This window comes from Syzygium oleosum, unplaced genomic scaffold, assembly GCF_021117445.2.
Source record: "Syzygium oleosum isolate NSW1041296 unplaced genomic scaffold, Sole_v2.1 Sole_v2.02, whole genome shotgun sequence".
Taxonomy (NCBI): Eukaryota; Viridiplantae; Streptophyta; class Magnoliopsida; order Myrtales; family Myrtaceae; genus Syzygium; species Syzygium oleosum.
Window position 1 is genome coordinate 22,658,252 of NW_026607486.1, and position 19,968 is coordinate 22,678,219.

General features: G+C 44.2%; 4 protein-coding genes across 10 annotated transcripts; all 4 read right to left on the reverse strand.

The window, feature by feature from the left end:
• Nucleotides 1-23: 23 nt before the first annotated feature.
• On the reverse strand, nt 24-3,727 carry LOC130137414 (uncharacterized). Its single transcript, XM_056308664.1, has 5 exons — nt 3,169-3,727; nt 2,562-2,696; nt 2,150-2,310; nt 1,975-2,073; nt 24-1,224 (listed from the first exon to the last, which is right to left on the reverse strand). Coding segments are annotated over exons 2-5 (504 nt in total). The 5' UTR covers nt 2,564-2,696; nt 3,169-3,727; the 3' UTR covers nt 24-982.
• Nucleotides 3,725-5,000, reverse strand: LOC115684874 (U-box domain-containing protein 11). The gene has a single exon (XM_030609811.2). It carries the CDS (start codon nt 4,923-4,925, stop codon nt 3,948-3,950), a length of 978 nt encoding a protein of 325 aa, XP_030465671.1. The 5' UTR covers nt 4,926-5,000; the 3' UTR covers nt 3,725-3,947.
• A 2,393-nt stretch (nt 5,001-7,393) lies between these two features.
• Nucleotides 7,394-9,933, reverse strand: LOC115684873 (aspartyl protease AED3-like). The gene is made up of 3 exons (XM_030609810.2): nt 9,403-9,933; nt 8,340-8,814; nt 7,394-7,942 (listed from the first exon to the last, which is right to left on the reverse strand). The coding sequence occupies exons 1-3, from the start codon at nt 9,889-9,891 to the stop codon at nt 7,584-7,586; spliced, it is 1,323 nt and encodes a 440-aa protein (XP_030465670.1). The 5' UTR covers nt 9,892-9,933; the 3' UTR covers nt 7,394-7,583.
• A 4,756-nt stretch (nt 9,934-14,689) lies between these two features.
• Nucleotides 14,690-19,756, reverse strand: LOC115684913 (hydroxyproline O-arabinosyltransferase RDN2). 7 transcript variants are annotated; one of them, XM_030609860.2, is made up of 10 exons: nt 19,683-19,756; nt 19,050-19,097; nt 17,924-18,485; nt 17,151-17,218; nt 16,836-17,037; nt 16,529-16,626; nt 16,330-16,399; nt 16,137-16,208; nt 15,831-15,944; nt 14,690-15,055 (listed from the first exon to the last, which is right to left on the reverse strand). In XM_030609860.2, exons 3-10 carry the CDS (start codon nt 18,341-18,343, stop codon nt 14,993-14,995), a joined length of 1,107 nt encoding a protein of 368 aa, XP_030465720.1. In that variant the 5' UTR covers nt 18,344-18,485; nt 19,050-19,097; nt 19,683-19,756; the 3' UTR covers nt 14,690-14,992. The 7 variants fall into 7 exon arrangements, with proteins under 7 accessions (XP_030465720.1, XP_030465722.1, XP_030465721.1 ...); XM_030609862.2 differs by having other exon boundaries at nt 17,924-18,481; nt 19,683-19,753; XM_030609861.2 differs by lacking the exon at nt 19,683-19,756 and adding an exon at nt 19,379-19,663 and having other exon boundaries at nt 17,924-18,481.
• Between the last annotated feature and the right edge of the window lie 212 nt (nt 19,757-19,968).

Here is a 19,968-nt window from a genome sequence, read left to right on the forward strand (position 1 = left end):
ATAAAAACCTATGAAACGCTGACTTAGAACTCTATTCAATAAACGTAATATTTTTCTTGGTGTTAATTTAATAAAATGGAAATCTAAAGAAAGAAAAGTTGCACTGATGCAGCAGCAGAATAGGTTTTCTTCGCATGGTTCCTTTTCGCACCACGAAGAAAGACCGTGAGTGATGCTGCCTGGGACTGACCGCGATTGTAAGCGCGCAAGGCGATCGATTAGCAAAAGATAAAGTCAGTACAACTGTCCGTTCCCAGACAAAAGGCGACGGAGAATTGAATGGAGCGAGAGTGGGAATTGAGGATCTTGGCATTGGTAAAGCGAGAGGTACTTGAAAAGTCCATTGAAAGGTGGTTGAAAAAAGGAAAAGTGCTTGTGGGGACGCCCTTCCTAGTCAATAATGCAGACAAACGTGAGACGGGCAAAGGTCATAATGGGCATCCCCTTCGTGGGGTCTCTCGTTGCGAGCATGATTGATCGATCCCGCCTACGTTTTCAAGCTGTTTTGACAAGAAGCCGAGGGCACTGTACAACTACTGTAGGTCTTTTCCTTGTAATCTTCAACTTCAGGAAGATAGGAAGGGTTTCGTTTGCAGGAACACCGTTTGTGTCTATCATCTCCCAGTTCCTTTCTTAAAAGGTTCCAGAAACCCGTCTCGCTTACGACTCGAAAGAGTAAAGAAAAGATAATTGGTGGTCGCTCATCGCCGCGTCGTGGGTCCAGGCGGCATCAACCACCGCTTCATTTTGAAGGTTTCAAATTCCCAAACCAGAGCATAATAATCAAAGTCAACAACGTGGCTACTCAAAGATAAAACAGCCAATGGGTAGCCAATCTGTTGAATCTGGTGCCAAGTATTCCACTTGGACCAAGTTGATGGATTCGGCTCCTATTCTATTGTTCTGCCGCGTGCCCAGCTCGGTCAAGGCCGAGAAAAGTATTAGAGAGAAACAATCTCCACAGTTCGATTAATCTGCATCTTTAATAGCCACAGGAGGATGAATTGATAGGTAGATTGATATCGTAATCATCCCCCCACCCTTGTCGACTCATGCCACCAGAACAGCCCAGTTGACAGGATGTCACACACAACTCACAGCAGTGGCTTTCCTTTTTGGAAGTTAATGCAGGGGAACCAAATAGACGGGCAAATAAGTCGTGCGCGAAGATAAGATGGGTCCGTTCGCAGGAGACTAGCTGTATTGCCTTGTCGAGGATGCGCCCTGAAATACCAATAAAAGTTTGATTTTGAGAAGACAGTCTACAAGCATTATGTTCTTGAAAATTTCCTCTTGACAATTTCTGTCAACTGCTGAGAGGATCGAATAATCTCATAAAGAGGCTGCTGATCTTCTCGTGACACACACGTGAGTAACCTGAACACAATTCCTGGGGTTTGCAAAGTGGTGATCAGCAGAGGAAGACCCTATGAAACAATAAGCACCAGCCAGGCTTGTAAGCTGATGCTAGAACAAGCACACTTAGGTTACAGAGAAGCAAGAGCATCATCATTTAGAAAAAGAACTAAAACAGAGGACCCATTGGTCTACTTTTGGTAGACATGAACCAAAACCAACGCAAACGATTCAGATGCTGTTCCTAGTCAATACCTGCAAATATTAACAGGACAACGACTTTCTACTGCTCAATTAAAGTGGTTTTCCTCATTGTCCTTTGCTTATCTCCATGAAAAGGGAAGAGAATAAAATTTTAAGGGTCCTCTCTCTTTTCACTACTAGCCTTATTGATTTCTCATGTTAAACAACGCCCATCACTTGAAGAAAGTAAACTATTGACTCTATAAAATCCTATTTTGTTGAGAATAAAGTTAGAGACCATGCCATCTGCACCGCAAATGCAGAGAATATATCAGAAAAGCATCTGGTGTGCCGAAGGGACCATGAGAGACCCATACAGTATGCCAAAATGATGCTAACGTTGACCACAGCAATGAGAAGAAGGACAAAACTAACCTGAACACGTTAACATTATAACTTTATGCTCCCACCTGATGAAATACCTTTTCTCACACGACAGGCCATACATGAAGACCGAAATTCTCTTTTGAACAGCTTCAGAACAATTAAGCAAGATAAGCTGCCAAATTTTAGAGCTTGTGACATCCATATATATATGAGAAGAATATACCCCTGCCAAGTGATGAATAAGCTTCCCGTGATGAACCTCTAGCCCTGCTGCTGCATGTTCCAAGGCCAATCTTTGAGCAATTTATTACATCATGTACGCAATACCGATGTACTGCACCGCCCTCCATCTGGCAACGAAACAAAGAAATTGCATCCACCGTCCTGTCTAACGGCAAAGGAAGTACAACTCACACAAAGTTCTAATAATAGGTTTGCCAAACCGAATCTGTGACACATTATATATGGTGACAACCAGAAGTTGCGAGGGAGAGGAGGGGTTGGGGGTAGGATGGCCTTACCATTTTTATCACATTGACGTATTCCGACTGGATGATCTTCCGATTAGAATTATAATCAGAAATGTAAAAGACTGAGTTAATTGTGCAAATTTTTCTGGGTTGTGGGTACTTAACATAGCAACTAGCCATGGCAACGAGGGAGTGGCCTCGGCAAATGGAGCATTCTGGAGCCTCAGGCTCCATATTCACTTTTGCTGTGGCACACTGCAATGGACAGGCAAGGCCCGTTCCCCAAACCAAGCAAAATCCCTGCTCAACACATTTGAACAATGAAATTTACCATAGAGAACAGAAGCTGCGCATAATCATCTTGAAGACGTTCTCATGTCTTTAATCTACCCAACGTATCTATGGTCAAACAGTGAAGTAAACTAATACATTCATCAAATAAAATTAAGAATTTGACTTTCGTGGTATGGAAATGAGCTTTGAAGAACAGACTTACAGTAACAGACGATACTGCATCACAAGTTGTGAGTTTGGAAAAGAACTTTTGAGTTTGACTTGGGAAAGATATTAGGAAGTCAAAGTCAGAATAGTGCAAGCTGAGGATTGAATAAACGGGCGAGAACATCACATCCATTAAAAAACAAAAACAAGCTTTTCAGCCCTCAAGTAGATTCGATAAGACTTCCCCGTGGTAAAACCGTACAAATTGAACCGAACTCTACACCCTCAAGCACACACAATTTCTTCATGCTGCATAAAAACCTGTTGTTACCTTAGGAGGGGCTGATCTTCAGTTTCTTGCTGTTGAAACTTCCCCTTATCTGCTCGATAATGGCTGCCTTAACACAAATCAGATTAACACCTTGGGTGGCACGTGGTCGGTCACTACTAGACACCGCCCAGCGTCTACAGTTGCTTTAATGGTACCATTTCGACAGTCGAATCAGAACATCGAGGTTCTTTCATAAAACCTTGAATGAATTCGATTCACTGAAAGAGACATAACTACATAGTATCTAATTCATACAAACATAGAAAGCTCCGTAGCCAAGGGTGGATTCAAGATCAAAGAAGGGCCAACTGGCTCAAAACTACAGTATGGATTTCATATATTCAGTATCAGAACTATTTACAGAACGAACCGGAGTAAAAAGCTAAGTCATCAAGGTGAACCAAATTCAACAATGGCACCGCTCAAGAGCCTCTAATTATCAGCATACTCCACGGGCTGTACATTCATTTTTTCCCATATGGCAAACACAAAGGCACACGGGCATCACGGTTCAATTGCATAAGAATCCAAATCACGAAGAATGATGAGGGCAAGCTGGCTCAAAACTACAGTATGAATTTCATATATTCAGTATCAGAACTATTTACAGAACGAACCGGAGCAAAAAGCTAAGTCATCAAGGTGAACAAAATTCAACAATGGCACCGCTCAAGAGCCTCTAATTATCAGCAAACTCCACGGGCTGTACATTCATTTTTTCCCATATGGCAAACACAAAGGCACACGGGCACCACGGTTCAATTGCATAAGAATCCAAATCACGAAGAATGATGCAGTAGATACTCGAACCGCGAATCTCTGAACAAATTCTCATTGCTTCCCTCGCTGCTGCCGCTGAGACCCCGAGCATCGAGCAAGTTGAGCAGCGCCACGGCCTTGTTCTTCCCTTTGGCGCTCCCCTTCTCGACCACGTCGTTGATCCCATCAAACACACCCAAACCCATCCTCCTCACGTCCTCCACCACTCCCTCTCCTCCGCACCTAGCCAGATTCAACAAAGCCGATACCGAATTCTCCTTTATTCTGATGCTCGAGCCCGTCGCGGCGTCCAGCAGATCCACCAAAACCTCGACCCCCGACACCCTCCGGAACGCCTCTTCGCTCTCTTCGCACCCCGCGATCTGCGCCACGACCGCCGTCGCGTCCTCCACCAATCCGACCCTCCCGTCCTTCAGGATCAGTCCAAACAGCGGAGCCACGATGCCGAGCTGAATCATGGTGGATCTGTTGAGCGCGTAGAGCGAGGCCCCGAAGAGCGCCTTCAGAGCGTCCTTGATGGACCTGGGGGGCGAGTCGGGGCTCTTGACGATGTCGATGAGGGCGTAGACGATGTCGCGCTTGGCGCCGATGATGGGGCGGTAGGAGTCGACGATGAGGAGGCTGTGGAGGGCGGCGGCGGCGGACTGGACGGCGGCGTCGGGGGCGGAGCCGGGGCCGTGGTGGCGGAGGACGTGGGAGAGGGCGTCGAGGAGGCCGCGGGTGGACATCAGGGCCTCCTTGGCGTTGATGGAGAGGTTGAGGAGGGTGGCGGCGGCGTTCTCCTGCGCGTCGGGAGCGGACGAGTAGAGGGTCTCGGACAAGTAGGGGATGGCGCCGGCGTCGGCGATGAGGGGCCGGGCGTCGGGGTCGTGCTTGGAGATGAGGCGGAGCTCGCAGAGGGCCTCGGTGCGGGTGAGGTCGGAGACGGAGCTGAGCTTGGCCACCAGGGACTTGGCCGTCCGGCGTTTGACCTCCATGTGCGCTCGCTCTCACGGCCGGCGATGAAGGATCCTATCCCTTCGAGAGGTGGCAGGCGGCGAGGAGGAAAGCGAGAGGTCTACAGAGGATGAAGATGAAGATCAAGACGACGAAGAAGAAGAAGAAGAAGAAGCGGGATCGCAGAGAAGAGGTGTGAACGCGGGACAGAAGGGGAATCGTGTGGCGACGAAAATGATGAGGGTCAAAGGGATAATCACCTAACTCTTTGCTTCTTCCTCACTTATTGCTTCTTGCAGTTGGAGTCGCCATTTTCTGCCGCTTTTCTTTTGTGTTCTTTCCGTCGTTATCCGGATCTAAGGACACCAATACCAATTGTCCTTGAACTATTTTCGTACGATTCACATGCTAAATTAAATATTTAATATTATAACTCTTAACGCACTTTCAAAACTTTACTGTGAAAGTCGAAATTTACATTCAAAATTAAATATTCCCACTCTCGACTCTTGAGAATGTGAGAAATCGAACTACCCATCTTTCATTTCTAAGTAGAAAAGGTAACCATTAGGACAAATCTTAATAGTTTAAAAGTTTAGAGATGACTTTAAATGTGAAGTTAAAATTTAGAGATAATATTAAATAAATTTAAATTTTATAAATTATATTATATATTAAATCAAAATTGAGAGATTATTAGTTTCGTTATTTTGTTTCGAATTTTGGATTGGGAAAGAAACGTGGGAGGCGGGGTCAAAGGGGGAGCCGCCGTATTTTTTTATCTTGGTCACGTGATCGCGGAGGGTTTGACTTTTCAAGCACGTGCTGCGCGGCGGATTAACGATCCTTCCCCCGCCGCCAGGTTGGGCCCGCGTTAAGGACCGATCAATTTCACGTTTTTTTAGGTTCAGAAGGGTCGATGAGAATAATCATCCCCCATTGCACTCCCACGTGAAAGAGACGACATTCCCTTCTTCTTCTTTTGTTTTTTTTTTTAATTTGCCATACTCTAATTCTCATCTCAACTTATTCTCGGATTTTTGCTTTGAAATTACATATCCCAATCCTTAACCCCCTGAAAATGTGAGGATTCGAACTCTCCACCTTCTCATTCCAAGTAAAAAGGGTGAAAGAAAGGTGGCCACCGGAGCATTCTCTTCTTTTTCTTCCTCCTTTTTTCTTTAGACTTATTAATCTCAAAGTTGATTGTTTCTAGAACTTAAAAATGGAGACCATTGCTCTAAATGTGTTTATAAGATTAATCGATAAAATTAATTTACTAATAAGTGATGTGGCATTCTATTGTAAGGTGTCGACAATGACCCGTTCACTTATATGTCCATTTACGACTCATCATATTGTTCACGACGCTTTTCAACGTTAACTAAATCAATTACAATGCGTGAAAAAAATAAAAGGAGGAGGACTCGGTACCAATGTTGGGCTGTGTATTTTGTCATACAATAAGGCAATGTGTAGATAGTTGGCCTACTTCCCTAAAAAATTCAAACTTTAGGTCCGATCCCAATTTTACCCAAAATTTAGATCCGACTCCAATTTTGCCCCAAATTTCTTTTTATCTTAAAAAAAAACCTAAACTTTTGGTCCAACCCCAATTTTGTCTCGGGCTTTATTTTGTTATAAAAAAAATTACTAACTTTAACTTTAGTCCCAAATCTGCCTTGAACTTTTTTCTGTCATTAAAGCTGCCAACTTTCAATCCGGTCTAAAATCTGTCCTAGTTAACCTTTTGTCCAAAAATTGCATTAGTTATTTGACATGGGATTTCCACACCCGTAACAAATCCACATTAGCAAGGTGAAGTGAAATATTATCTCCAAAACGAAATCGTTATTTGATACGAAAAAATAAGGGAAATTAGGGATGATTAACGGCGATTTTTTAACGAAGAGCAAACGTGGGCAAATTTAGGACTAGAGTCAAAATTAGTGATTTTTTTAAACAAAAAAAGGTCGGGGCAGATTTAAGTTGGACTTAAAGTTGGGAGATTTTTGTAGTGGATTAGGCAGATTGATTTTTTTTATTTTTCGATTGTTCGTGATGTACGAATGAACGAGTAACTACCGATGATCAATGGCAATTAAATGATGATCAAGTGGGTGCTCTGAAACGGCACGAGTCATATCAACCACGAAGCATCAGTTATTGGACAAGTACGTAACATGAACAATTGACAAAGGGCGGCTTTGCATGGGCCTAGTCCGTGTTGATTACTAATGGGCCGAGTTATGGGATTTTAGTACCGCTGGACCTGATATGCCAAAGCCATAACCGACGAGTCCAGTCCGGTTCTCGGATCGGACCGGGACCGTTGCACACCCCTAATTGCATTGATGGACTTTGTACTTTTGGTACTCTAATTTGGCAGGCCCAGTATAATAAACTCAAAACACATTTGAAAACCCAGAAGGGAACTTGTTAATCTCTCATTTTTCTTGCAGACTGCTCTTTTACCGTAACAACATGCCGCACACATAAACCAAAGCGGTACAGCAAGACGAAATTGGAAGCATCATTGGATGAAATTGAAACCACAATGTTCCGATTCGAAACCCCCACACCGAAACAATTAATCAAATGAACCGCTAGTAAATTCATGACCCATCCAAACGACGTGCCCTTACACAAGACAATATCATAACGCCACCAACACATCGAACCTCATATCGCAAATCTAATCAGCTACAGCGCTCGCGGGCCACTCCGAGCCTCGAGTTCGGTAAGTCGTAGAGCACCCTGTGGTTCTGCTGCTGCATGCTGGCGATCACGTTGAGCACGGAGTTGAGGTCGCCGGGCGACGCGGCCATAGCCAAGCACGTGATGCTGCCGGCGGTGCTGTGGATGAGCAGGTTGTCGGCGGGGAGCGTCACGTTCATGCCCGAGAACATGAAGGTCAGGGTCGGCACTACGATGGGCACGGAGTAGCAGGTGTCGAAGCCTCCAAGGGAGGTCACGGTCAGGTTCCTGCCGACTCGTCTGCGGAACTCGTCCCTCACGGCGGTGTAGGCCGGCGCCACTAGCCGAGTGAAGACAGTACCTACATTGTTACAATTTTGGAGGAAAAAACATTGAAAAGAGCGTTAGGCAAATCACATAAGAACAGAAAACAAGATACAGTCCAGTGCACAAGCACAGCGTCAACCTAAAGGATTCACGAATCTTCTTCATCTATCTTTCTAAAGGGTCGCTCATCATCTCGTGTATATGGATTCATGAATCTTTACACTAGGCTACTTGGACGCAAAGACTTAAAAATTTTGACTTTAGTCCAATTTTTCATGTCCCTCTTTGCTGGTCTTCAGGAGAAGACAAATGCCCAACTGGAGGCAACATGCGAGACATTGGAAACATTACAGATCCGATCAGTTACATCACAGCTGAATACAACAACATGAACAAGCTACTGAATCCGAAAAGCGAGATGATGCACGTACCGGAATCGAATATGGTCCCTGAGCCGGTGGTGGGGTTGAAAGCGAACGCGCTGGGCGGGATGTCCACGATCTTCCGGCCCACCCGGATCGCGACCAGGTTGACGTAATAGAGGGATGACCGCCTCGGGTTCTTGAGCAGAGGGGTATACTTGATGCGCAGGGGCTGGCCAGTCGGGCCAAGCCGCAGCGACCCGGAGAAGTTGAGGGACTTGAAGCTGGGCAAGCAGTAGGAGAAGGTGGACTTGTAGAGGTTCTGGGACTGCGACAGCAGCGACAACGGGCCTCGGCCCAGGCCCAGTAGGCCCTGCGGCGGCAGGGAGCTGCCCGTGGCCTTCTGGATGCACCCGAAGGTGTAGTTGGGGATCGGGTCGGAGGCGAGGGTGAAAGTGTCCTGCGAGAGGTTCGCCGCGATGGTGGAGCTCCCGTAAGTCACGTTGAAGAGGCACGCCCAGCCTCCGCAGGTAGGGTTCGACACCTGAAGATGCGCAGTCATTCACGTGAGCTCGTGAAATTTCACATTGAGCGACCGAACACACTTTTGGACCGCGAGTTCTTCTGACCGAAGTGACCGCACCGCAGTGCAATTATATGAAGCCCCACGCGCACCGATGGGGATTGTGGACAGAGAAAAAGGTAAAGGAGAGAGCCTAGATTATGGCGCCAGTCACGGGCTGAAAGAGCGCTGAGTTTAACGTCTTCCCCTGAACTGCAATCCAATTAGTTTTCAATTAACAATCTTGTCTAGGAATGACCGTCCAGGTGACATTCATTCTTCTCCACCATAGATGACAAACTATTGTTTGGTCCACCGTCCCCGCATTTCTGATTTTGTCCTGCTTAGGATGCAAATTCTACCGCGGTGAAAAGTTACTATTTCCCCCCGATTCATATCGAACCTGTTCTAGTCCTTCGTGGGTACGTAATAAATTCTTCCCTGCACCCTTAAGAAGGCATTCAAGAGAGTGTCCTCTTGAGAAGAAACATGTGACCGAGACTTTTCATGTCCTGGACGTATATACCAATAGTAGCTACAAGACGTAAACCCAAAATGTGAGATATGTACCTGAGAGCACTGAGGAGACTTGCAAGGGAGGTTCTTGTAGGTGGTGGACTCGGCGGAAGCGAACGCCACGGACGACGGGCAGCCGACGCAGCCAGAGCAGGGGACCCAGGCGGCGTCATTGCTGGTGTCCATGGCCATGAGCAGGGTCTGAGGGGGAGTCCCGATCTTGGCCCTCAGGATGTAAGTGGGGCTCTGGATGATCTGCCTCCCCGACGCCACCGGCACCACCGACCTGCGCACCACGAGGCTCGACAGGAACTGGAGCCTGGCCTGGTCCTTCTGCTGCATCTGCAGGATGGACTCTTCCCAGGAGAGGGATGGAGTGGAGGGCCTGAATGGAGAGCAGGGGCTGTATATGTGGAACACCTCCAGGGTTGACCCCTGGTCTTGGACGCTGCATTTTGGGGTTTGGGCTTGTGAGGAGGTGGAGAGCAGGAGGAGGAGGAGGAAGGAGAGGAGGATGGAGAGAGGGAGCTGTGGGGTTTTCATGGCTGGTTTCAGGTTTTGGGGTTTAGAGTGGGAAGTGAGTGTGTTCTTGGGTGATATATATACATGGAATATATACTAGTGAGATGACATGGAGAGTGGGGCATGTGTATGAATACGAATATGGTATCGAGCTTATTAAGCTGTGAATTAAATTTTGTACTGATTAATCAATAAGGGTACTTTAACATTTGGCCAAAAGAAGAGTATACTAATTATTTTCTTTATTTATTTATTTTTGGATCGGTCCTCTCTCACGAACAGTGCTTTGTCATTCTCAGTCTAGTGAAATGACACTGGCGATTCTTTTGTATTTTTTTTTATGTGAAGCAGTTTGTCTTTTTGTAATGTGCGTATGAGGGTGGCGGAACATGACATGTCTCCACTTCCTCGAGCTTCATCTCTCATGATGAGAATGAGATTTATCCTTTTCTTTTTGGCTGAATTTTTAGCTGATGCACTGTCCAATTGGTTTATATGTCCCAGCAGTGACACCATAATATGTTATCACAAAGTTTTCATCTGCTGCTCAAAATGTGAAATGTTGCAGATTAGGCAAATTGCGGCAGTAGCATGAAGCATCCTGTATATAGTCGAGTCTCGATATTGCATCGAGTCGGTCCCAGCCAAAACTCTAGGACGAGAGAGACGAGCGAACCATTGTTCTTCTTAATAGCATACAAAGTAAAATTGGCATCCTGTTTCCCAGTTCTAATCATATTGGAAAAGAAACGAGGTATAGATTCCTTGCTTTTTCTCATCATACACAGTAAACATGCTTATACATGGACCAGAAGATTCATATCCTCTGATATGATTACATGTATGAGAAACTCGCATGTTCACACTACACTACGATACTTAGTATCTTTATCTGACGCCCCACGTGGTATGAAACACATGGGAATGTACTTCTGTCGGCAATGCTAAAAAAAAGTTGCATTATACAACCAAGGTCCATATGTGCAGTAACCCTTCAAGTCATTCCAATGATTACATTCCAACGATATTAAATAATCAAGACACAAATCTTTCATCTTTTTCAAGAACATGCCTTTTTCATTAGACAATCCTCGCGTGGGATGAGAAGCTGCCAATCATCCAGGAAGCATCTCTATGCGAGCCAGTGAAGATAAAAAGAGAAGGTCACACGCTAAATGAGCGACACACCCGTTACTGTCTGCTTGCATATGTTTGTTGCTGTGCCTTGATTCTTCGAGTCTAAGTGAGATCTTGATCTCATTTCGTTAATTTACTGAATTGCTTTTAAGCACTATCATTATGACTATAATAGTCGTCGAATGGGGGGAGAAAAAGCAGATTCACTTTTCAGCATATTGCTGTCCATATTGAATAGATTACAAACAGAAACAAAATTTTAAGCTTCAAGGTCAGTGGTGAACTGTGAATACAGCGAAGAAATGGGGGGTTATCTTGTCTCGTAGCCATGCACATCACATCCAGGGCTGGGGTTTCATGTGATGGCACTGTGTGTTGACCGGCAGAGCGACCTTTCTCCAACGTTCCTTTATATAGCTACAAGACAGAGATGCCTCGACGACAAGGAACGAGGGTGGAAATTCTCCAGGAAAACTCGAATCAAAGAATGACCGGACCAAGAGCATCCGATGTAAAAACAAGGTCCAACTCCAAATAGATATACTGGACTTTTTGTTTGTGTCATTCGGCCTCGCAATTAGAGTCACCGATTTCATGGTAGCCTGCTCAATGTGAGAAATCGCGTGGATCGAACCACCAAAAAAAGATTATCGAAAGGTTTGCATTTGGAGCTGGGTTTCTGACTTGATCTAGCCCATCGGGTACCATGTAGAGAATCCAGTTATATTGTCGTCATCAAGTTCCATGATTGCATGGTTGAACAGACAGCTCGGTCCAATGTTGAATTCCAATACCCAACACACTAGGCCACAATGTCAGTTGCCGTCACATCTGAGACGGATATGATCGAGATGCTAACACTGTACATGACTCGTGTATCCATATGATACTCGATGGCACTTCTACCATATGCAATGACGAAATCGAAACTCATCTCCCTCTAGTATTATTATATAACTCTTCTAGGCAATAATTAGAAGCTAATCGAATAAGCTAAGGGTGGCCCGATAAAGAACAAGGAAAGCAAAGGGAATATATGGGTGAGTACCCGCATATATAAAACAAACGAAAAGGCTGTACATGTGGGAGTGATGCAGCTCACAGGCTTTTAAACCTGGGGTTTTGTCGAGTTGTTCTTATGACTTGATTCTCATCCACCGAAGAGGTTCGGTTCAGATGCGTACTGCATTGGAATGGTGTCACGGGCGCTGATCTTGCACTTTTTACTTGCTTTTTTCTGTGGCCGACACCCCACGTCTGCACACACTGCTCCTTCCCATCGCTTGATTGGGATGGTCATCATCTTTCCTCATACCCTTGTTGAACTTGACACCATAGGCTGTTATATCTTAGCATCTCCATTTCCTTCTTCTTTTTCCAACGAGAGAGCATTGCACATCTTGCTCAGTAACTTAATAGATTAGGCCTTAGAGGGGATTTGCTGTTGTTATAACTCCGCGAGTGATCGCCTTTTGCGGTGGCGAATACTCCGCAAGTCCTCGAGCACTTGCTGTTTAATTAAACATCAGTGATTAATCAAGGGCATTTGATTAGGACGTATGTAATTTAAAAGATCAAGGGATAGGGTGGAGGCCACTCATCATTGGGAGAGAGTGGCATATTCTCTGGAGCAAAGGAATGGGGACCGCAACTCATGACGTTAGTGATGTTTTCGTTCCTTCCTTTCCCAAGTGGTCGGACCCAACAAGGATTTCCCACCATTCTGTGCCGGGATTACTAAATACTTTTCGTCGCGAACCAGTGACCTCGAAGCACCCACCAATCCGTCGGTGCTCCGGTTTAGCATTACGAGATGGGCTCGAATGGCCAATTTTCCAAACAGTGGCGTCGGCAGCGGGTCATTGCAACCCGTGACCTTGGGGAGAGAGAGAGAGAGAGAGAGAGAGAGAGAGAGAGAGAGAGAGAGAGAGAGAGAGCGAGAGGTCCGTGACGAGTCGTCGTCATTGACGTGAGAGGGGCACTTCGGGATCACGGGTTAGTACTACTGGCTCGAGAGCCTTTCATACTACTGGATCTTTCGCTCGTAAACCGTGCACGCGAGGTGACTTTTACCCCCCTTCGTTTTAAGTCGCTTCCTTTCCTTCCAAGTGCGCTGTGTGTGTGTGTGGCCCCGAAGGGAACTTCCTAGATCTCGTCAAGCACATACAGGATATGCCCGTCATTTCACTGGGTTCTTTACACTGTTACCTTTTACAGATCGTGTATGTGTGTGGTGCGGTTAACGTTGGAGCCTTCGACTGAGCTGCATGTCGAAGGAACTCCATGAGTGACCCCAAGTTTTACGACTGGTCAGTGTCTCGGAAGGTCAACATCCAAGATAACACCCCAGCCATTTTATCTCCCCGGTTCTGACCAGAAAAGGAGATGAGATTACAGCCAGCCAAGAAGTTGAATCATGATGTAGGCGGCAAAGCATACAGCTGCTGCCAACGAGCCCTCTTCTCACTCGTCGTGTTACCAACAGTTGTGTTTAATGTAAGTCATCTGACTCTGATAGACATCGATATCGGTCGCACCGATTTCATGATCATTTTGTCACCCGACCATGTATAGATATTGCACCTCAATTCTGTGGATTGTACTCAACTGGATTCTAAATGGACAAGATTGTATGGAACAGCAAGTATGCTCGGCCCTTGAGGAAATGGCACCTTCATTTTGAATTCCTAAACGTATGATGCACCCAACTCATCGCGTAAACTCTAAGCGATACAGTTGGTGAATGACAAGCGATTAAGAAGATGCGGAATCTCTAGGAATGACAAAGAAAAGGGGATTGACCTTTTTAGTTTACAGTTCTTCATGCTAGGAAATGAGGTGAATCAAACATGACAAGGTTAATAATCACTTTGTACTTTTGTTGGACAAATTTGATTAGTATTCCCGATTCCTCATATTTGCCAACTCGGAATAAAGAACTTATTTTGGTACTCCTAGCTTTTATTTTATTCATTTAAGAAAATTTAGGAAACACAGACAAATACAATTTAGATAAATGTTATTTTGAAAACTACCAAATACATATCTGAATTTTACCTTAGACTACTTTGCACCTTCACGTAATTATCCTTCTGTCACTACTTACGAAAATATAATTTTCTTTCCAGATATATGCCCATTCCATAATCTTTAATTCTCACAATAACCGAAAACACTCAAAACCAACTAAACAACAAATCATCCAAACCCTAAATAAGATGCTAAAATTGAATTTACAAGGAGGGCAATTTGATTTTTTTGATGTGGAACGCCTTAAGGTATGTGAATGGTAGCCGTGAAAATAGAGGTATGTAAGCAGTCATTGAGTAAAAAATAAGGCATGTTTTTAGTATTTTTCCTTCTTTTTAATGAATCGCTGGCCATATATATGTAGGAAGTACAAGAACATACCAATCCTATCTGTTGTGTCATATTGTTGTTCATCGATCTAGAGAAATATGCAAATTTTCATATTCACCTCTCCAACAATTTCTTATAGTCGCGCTCTGGTTACGTCTCGCCTTAATAAAGAGAAAATCCGTAAATGATCGTCAAACTCCGATATCTTGAAGCATATGCCAGGAAGAATCTTTGTTTATTGAGGTTTCCCATATTGATGCACAGCTAGTTGTATGCAAAGACAGGCAATTCTTTTGTAAGATGCATTGAGAGAACGGTATACTGAAACAAAGGTAGCCTCAAGGAGTCGGCTGTTTTCAAAAAGCAAATGTCGTGTATACTAAGAAGATTTACAAAATTTGGTTAACTAAATGGTGTGATCGGCTTGTATGGAGTATTTAAACAAGTCCATACAGAATGGACAAGCTCTGCTCTGGACTCTGCAATTCTTTTGGGGGAGGTGGGGTTAGTCGACCCTCACTTTGCGTAGAATCCTTTCCAGACGCTTCAATTTAGATCAAAATTTCAAAGTGTTTCCCAAAGGAGTCTCGAGGACTTACGCTCGAATCGGAACCTTACTTAGTCCTTAAGATGTATCCCAATTTGGAATATTAGCTGTAGCTTCGTTCACCATCTTGACAAGAGTGACCTGCAAAACCAGCAATGAAGAGCATCGAAATGAAAGAATTAACAATCGATGTTTTCGAGATTGCCACAAATTCTACCTCATGATTGGCAAAACTACCCATGCACAATCTATTCACTCTAAGCAATTATTCTGTTTCCTTGGAAACCTTGCTAATAAGCTCTTCTTCAAAGCCCACATGTGCAAAATGCATTTTAGATGCATCTGCCAGATATGATCTTAAAGAACCGTGATACACAATTATTACCTCCCAAAAGTTCTGTAATTATCCAAGATGGAGGATGATCATACCACTTTACAAAGGCCAGGATCGTGGCAATGGCCTAAAATTTTACAAATAATGCAGTGGTACTGTGCACATCTCTTTTTTTGGTTAGTAAATTTTGTCTGGAGCATCTCGAATTCCTTGACAACAATACATTATTTCATTCGTAAAGGATCGTGGCAATGGCCTAAGATTCTAAGAATAATGCAGTAGTACTGTGCACATCATTATTTTGGTTAGTAAATTTTGTCTTGAGCCATCTCGAATTCCTTGATAACAATACATGATTTCATCAGCTCAAGGTAAACAAGACCCTATGGGGATGGTAGTTAAAGGAACATTTTACATGACCTATAACATCAAATTGTGGACGTGGACATTGCAAGCAAACAAGGCATACAAGGGCAATGCGTGACATGAGACGCAATCATATGAGGTGTGACGCAAAGAAATGTCTCCTACAAACCAATATGACATTATCCAGGAGTCCGAGGATGTATCTTTAGGACATACCACACTTTCAGGAACTCCAGGTGGAGGCAGGGAGAGGTTTCTTGGTGGAGGTCCTCGAAGATGTGATCTCTTATCAAATCGCCATTCGCCTATCTTCCCATACGTTAGCTCACCCTAGAAGTCTTGAAATGTCAGATATATAGTTGTTTTTATATTTTAGTTCACATAGGAATGTGCACGTTCCAGTATCCTAAACTAGAGAAAGTTAACAAATAACCGACAGAGTCACCTAAGAACGTACGTTGTAATCTATACTTGGAGCAGCATATACTTATTGCCTACCTAAGTAGATAGAAAAGGCTATACCTTTAAGTTGTAGTCGCATCCATAAGTGTAATGGATGATGAACTTCTTTCCAGTTTCCAGATCCCATGGAGGCTGAAACAAAGAAAGAAGAGCTTTACACAAGAAAATTCGTAGGGTGCAGCATATAGCCGAAATGGGAACCACGGAGAAAGAGATCAGCAAGCAAGCATAAGAGTAGAGTAGCAGCACAGACCTGCAACATAAAGTCTTTACGTAGAATGTGCTGCACGCCATGCAAAGCAGATGCCACCGCGTAAGCATACCTTAGCTCAAAGCAAAAAGCAGAATCATCAGCACATTGCAATGAAGTTGATGATTGATAAAACAAAATTAAATACGAGTGACATTCATGTGTATGTGCACGCGCTCAAGCATTCACTTTCGCTGCTCACATTTCTAGCACCCATCCAAATACTTTATCAGTTTCTGGATCCTGCTTCATTTTTAGAGAGACATTCATCCATGTAGGAGCAATCTTCTCCAGTAAATCCTGAAAAGAAAGACAAGTAAACTAATGAGAAGAAGTGTAGAAAGTGAAAACTGTTGGGTGAAGGAAAACTGCAATGATGCAAGACAATCACCCAATCTTCAACTGTATTTTCTGGCACATCAAGCATAACAATTGTGATTTTCAAATGTCTAAGCATGAATTTACTTCGATCCAAGTCTCATAAGTAAAGCGACAGCAAGAACTCTTACTTTCCTAATGATAACAGGTGAATTTCCAATTGGATCAACATTTGTCACGGGTCCATGCTCCTCAGGATAAAACTTCCTCACAATTTTCTCATTTTGCTCCGGCTTGATGTAGAAAAAGGGGAAGGCAGCAGGATATCTTTCATGAGCCAGATTTGGTAAGGGTCTAATAAATATATGGTCAGGTTCTGCCATAAGTATATATCTGCAGTTGAGAAGGAAAAACAGGGAAATATCTTTAAAATGTTAAACATACTTAATTTCATGCCCGTGGAAACTTTCTGGCCCAAGGAAGGAAAAAAATCCATGGAAACTCACTCTTCCTCAATTGTTGCCTTCTCCAGCCATTGCACAAAGGCCCATGGTCTATTTAGGACAACGTATCCCTGATCACGGTGCACACAAATGGCATAAGACAATCTCAAAGTAATATTGAATAACCACAACTACACATCCCAGTATATTACTGAAAGATGGTTATATTGTGTTCAAAAGGGATGCAACTGTGAAGAAAAGTTGTTCCTTTCTTTTTTTTTGGTCTGTAAGAAAAGTTGTTCCTTACATGCTGGAAAATTAGAATGAGAATCGAGCAAAATTCTTCCGACTGTACGAATCACATTTAAACTGCTGCAATTCCAAGATTATGGCACTCGTAACAACAAATCATATTTTGTCAGTTAAATTACAAGGATTTTCTGGACTGACCGTTTGAGAAATCCCACACCAGAAAGCTACTGTAGACCTCCGCCATACATTGGTCTGTGAGCAACTTACTTAGCAACTTAAAGAAATACTTGCACCTGACTCCTTGAGGGAGTAGATTACAGGTAGGTTATATCTCCTTACTGTGTGGTCAGACAGCTATGAAGAACATATAGCTAACTCAAATTCCTTTCAGAATGTCCACAATACTGAGAGAAAGCACACCATAACTAGCACAAAAGTTTTATGTGTAAGTATGGTGTGCATATATATACAGAACACAAAGCCAACAAACTAGAGTTTTAGTATCTCGCAGGCAAAGAGATTGAATAACCAGCACTATCAGACAAACATGAGCTATTGGACAATTGACATAGAAAATGACTTACCCTATCCAGGCCTTCTGGAAGAGGATCCACCACCATCGTAGGAATCTCGTCCATCAAGTTATCGGGACTTCCAGAATGCAAAATCCGAGTAAATCCTCCCATCTCTGAATCTGGCGAGTCCTTTTTCTGCTTATACCAGTAATACATAATGCGACACTGCCATTTGCTGTAAGGAGCGTCTGTTGCTGTAAGGGCGACATGGAAGGGCGACCTTACATGTTTTGGTTTTTTCACATTCTCGGGCATCTCGATGATTGGATCTGGTACTAGCACACCATTTGTATTAGCACCCACCAAATTTTTAATTATTCCGTTGTGCCGTATCATGGTTAGGACATTGTATGTAGCAAAGCAAAACAGTAGAGCCAAAAGAAAGAGTAAGACTGGGGATGCCCTTCCCATGGCTTTCCTTCCGCACATAACTCCAGATGACAAAACAGAGGTCGAACTCGCGGATATCAATGTCTGGAGTGCCTTCCTATTTGAAGTGGATTAACAAGCTTCTCAATACTCCTAGTGAATTTCTCCGACTTTCCCAGGTGAATTCATGATGAACGCCTTCCTATGCGGTAGCCAGTAATCAAAATCAGAGCTGCAAAATCAGTTTTATTCACAGAAGACATGAGAGAGGGAGCATAACTACGAGCATATCATCAGTTGATAAACTTCAAAACGCCAAAGAAAGGACTGTGAATCACTAAACCATGCTTCAGCCGAATATTTAAACTTTTGAAGCACGCAGAAGAACGAAAAGAAAAGGCGGTCTTCTGTTTTTAACTGTTTATCGCAAAAATTCAACTCAAGGCAAAAGAATGCAGCGACATGGAGCCACGATCATGATTCAAGAAAGTGCAAGACGAGGAAATTCAAATTCAGAATAACCGACATTGTCACTGTATAGCCAAAGCCAGACCAACATATCCCAATGACAGGAACGCAGCAGTAAATCGCAATCATCGCAATCGCAATCATCATGATCGTGGAGCAATTAGACGCCAGTTCGAAAGTCAAATGAGACGCGCACGACATTCAATGAGGACAGAAAACAGAGAAAACCGCGGGAGGAAGACAACGTAACCCAAGTAATGAAGTAGTCAGACAGAGATGTCACTTCTCGGCGACTCACCTCGAATTCGATTTCGATTTCCCAGAAGAAGCGAGCTGAAGATGCGATCTGCACGCATGAACGAAGATATCTTAGGGATTCTCGAGACTCGATCGGGCACGTAGACCCACAATTCGCGCCGCGCCAGATGGAAGTCAACGCCAATAAACAAAAGGACGCCGCTAATCATCACGCACCACCACGAATCACATCCACCAACATTAAATTAAGGAGAAAAACTCAGTCGAGAATCCAAATACAAAACACGGGAAAACGAAATTCTCAGAGAAGAGAGACAGTCGAGTTCGCCGAACCGGAGCGTCGCGAACATAATTAGCGTTAAAGAAAACCTCCGGCAATGGAAAAGCTCGTCGGAGGAACGGAGGAATGCCGGTCGCGGCGGACGAATTCCGGCGTCAATTCAGCGACGGAGGGGGAGGGAGGGAGGGAAAGAAGGGGCCCCGAACATACCGACGGACGGTCAATGAACGAACGCAGCGCGAGGAAAAGCATCATAGGAGTGCGAGCCAATCAAGGAATAAAGCAGCGACAAAGCAAGACGACGGAGGAAAGGAAAGTGTCGACACGAGAGCAAGATCCTCCATAGCCGCCGGTCAGGAGGAAGATTCAGAAAGGTGCGAAGAGAGAACTCACGAGATCGACGTGGCCACGACACGACACGGAAGAGACAGAGAAGGATTGGTTTTCAGCTCTTCTGGGCCTTTGTCGTTTTCAGCTCGCGCTCGCTCCTCGCTTTAAGAAGTGCACTCCGCTCCGCTGTGCACGCCACGGCTTCATCGTTCCGTCAAATGTGACGACGATGTTGTTTCGTGAGTCCATGTCGGTTGACACCTCATCGTAGCGCTCAAGGCTTTGTCTTTTCCCCCCCCCAACCTTTTCTCCTCCTCCTCTTTTCCGCGATTTGGGGGGGAAGAATATG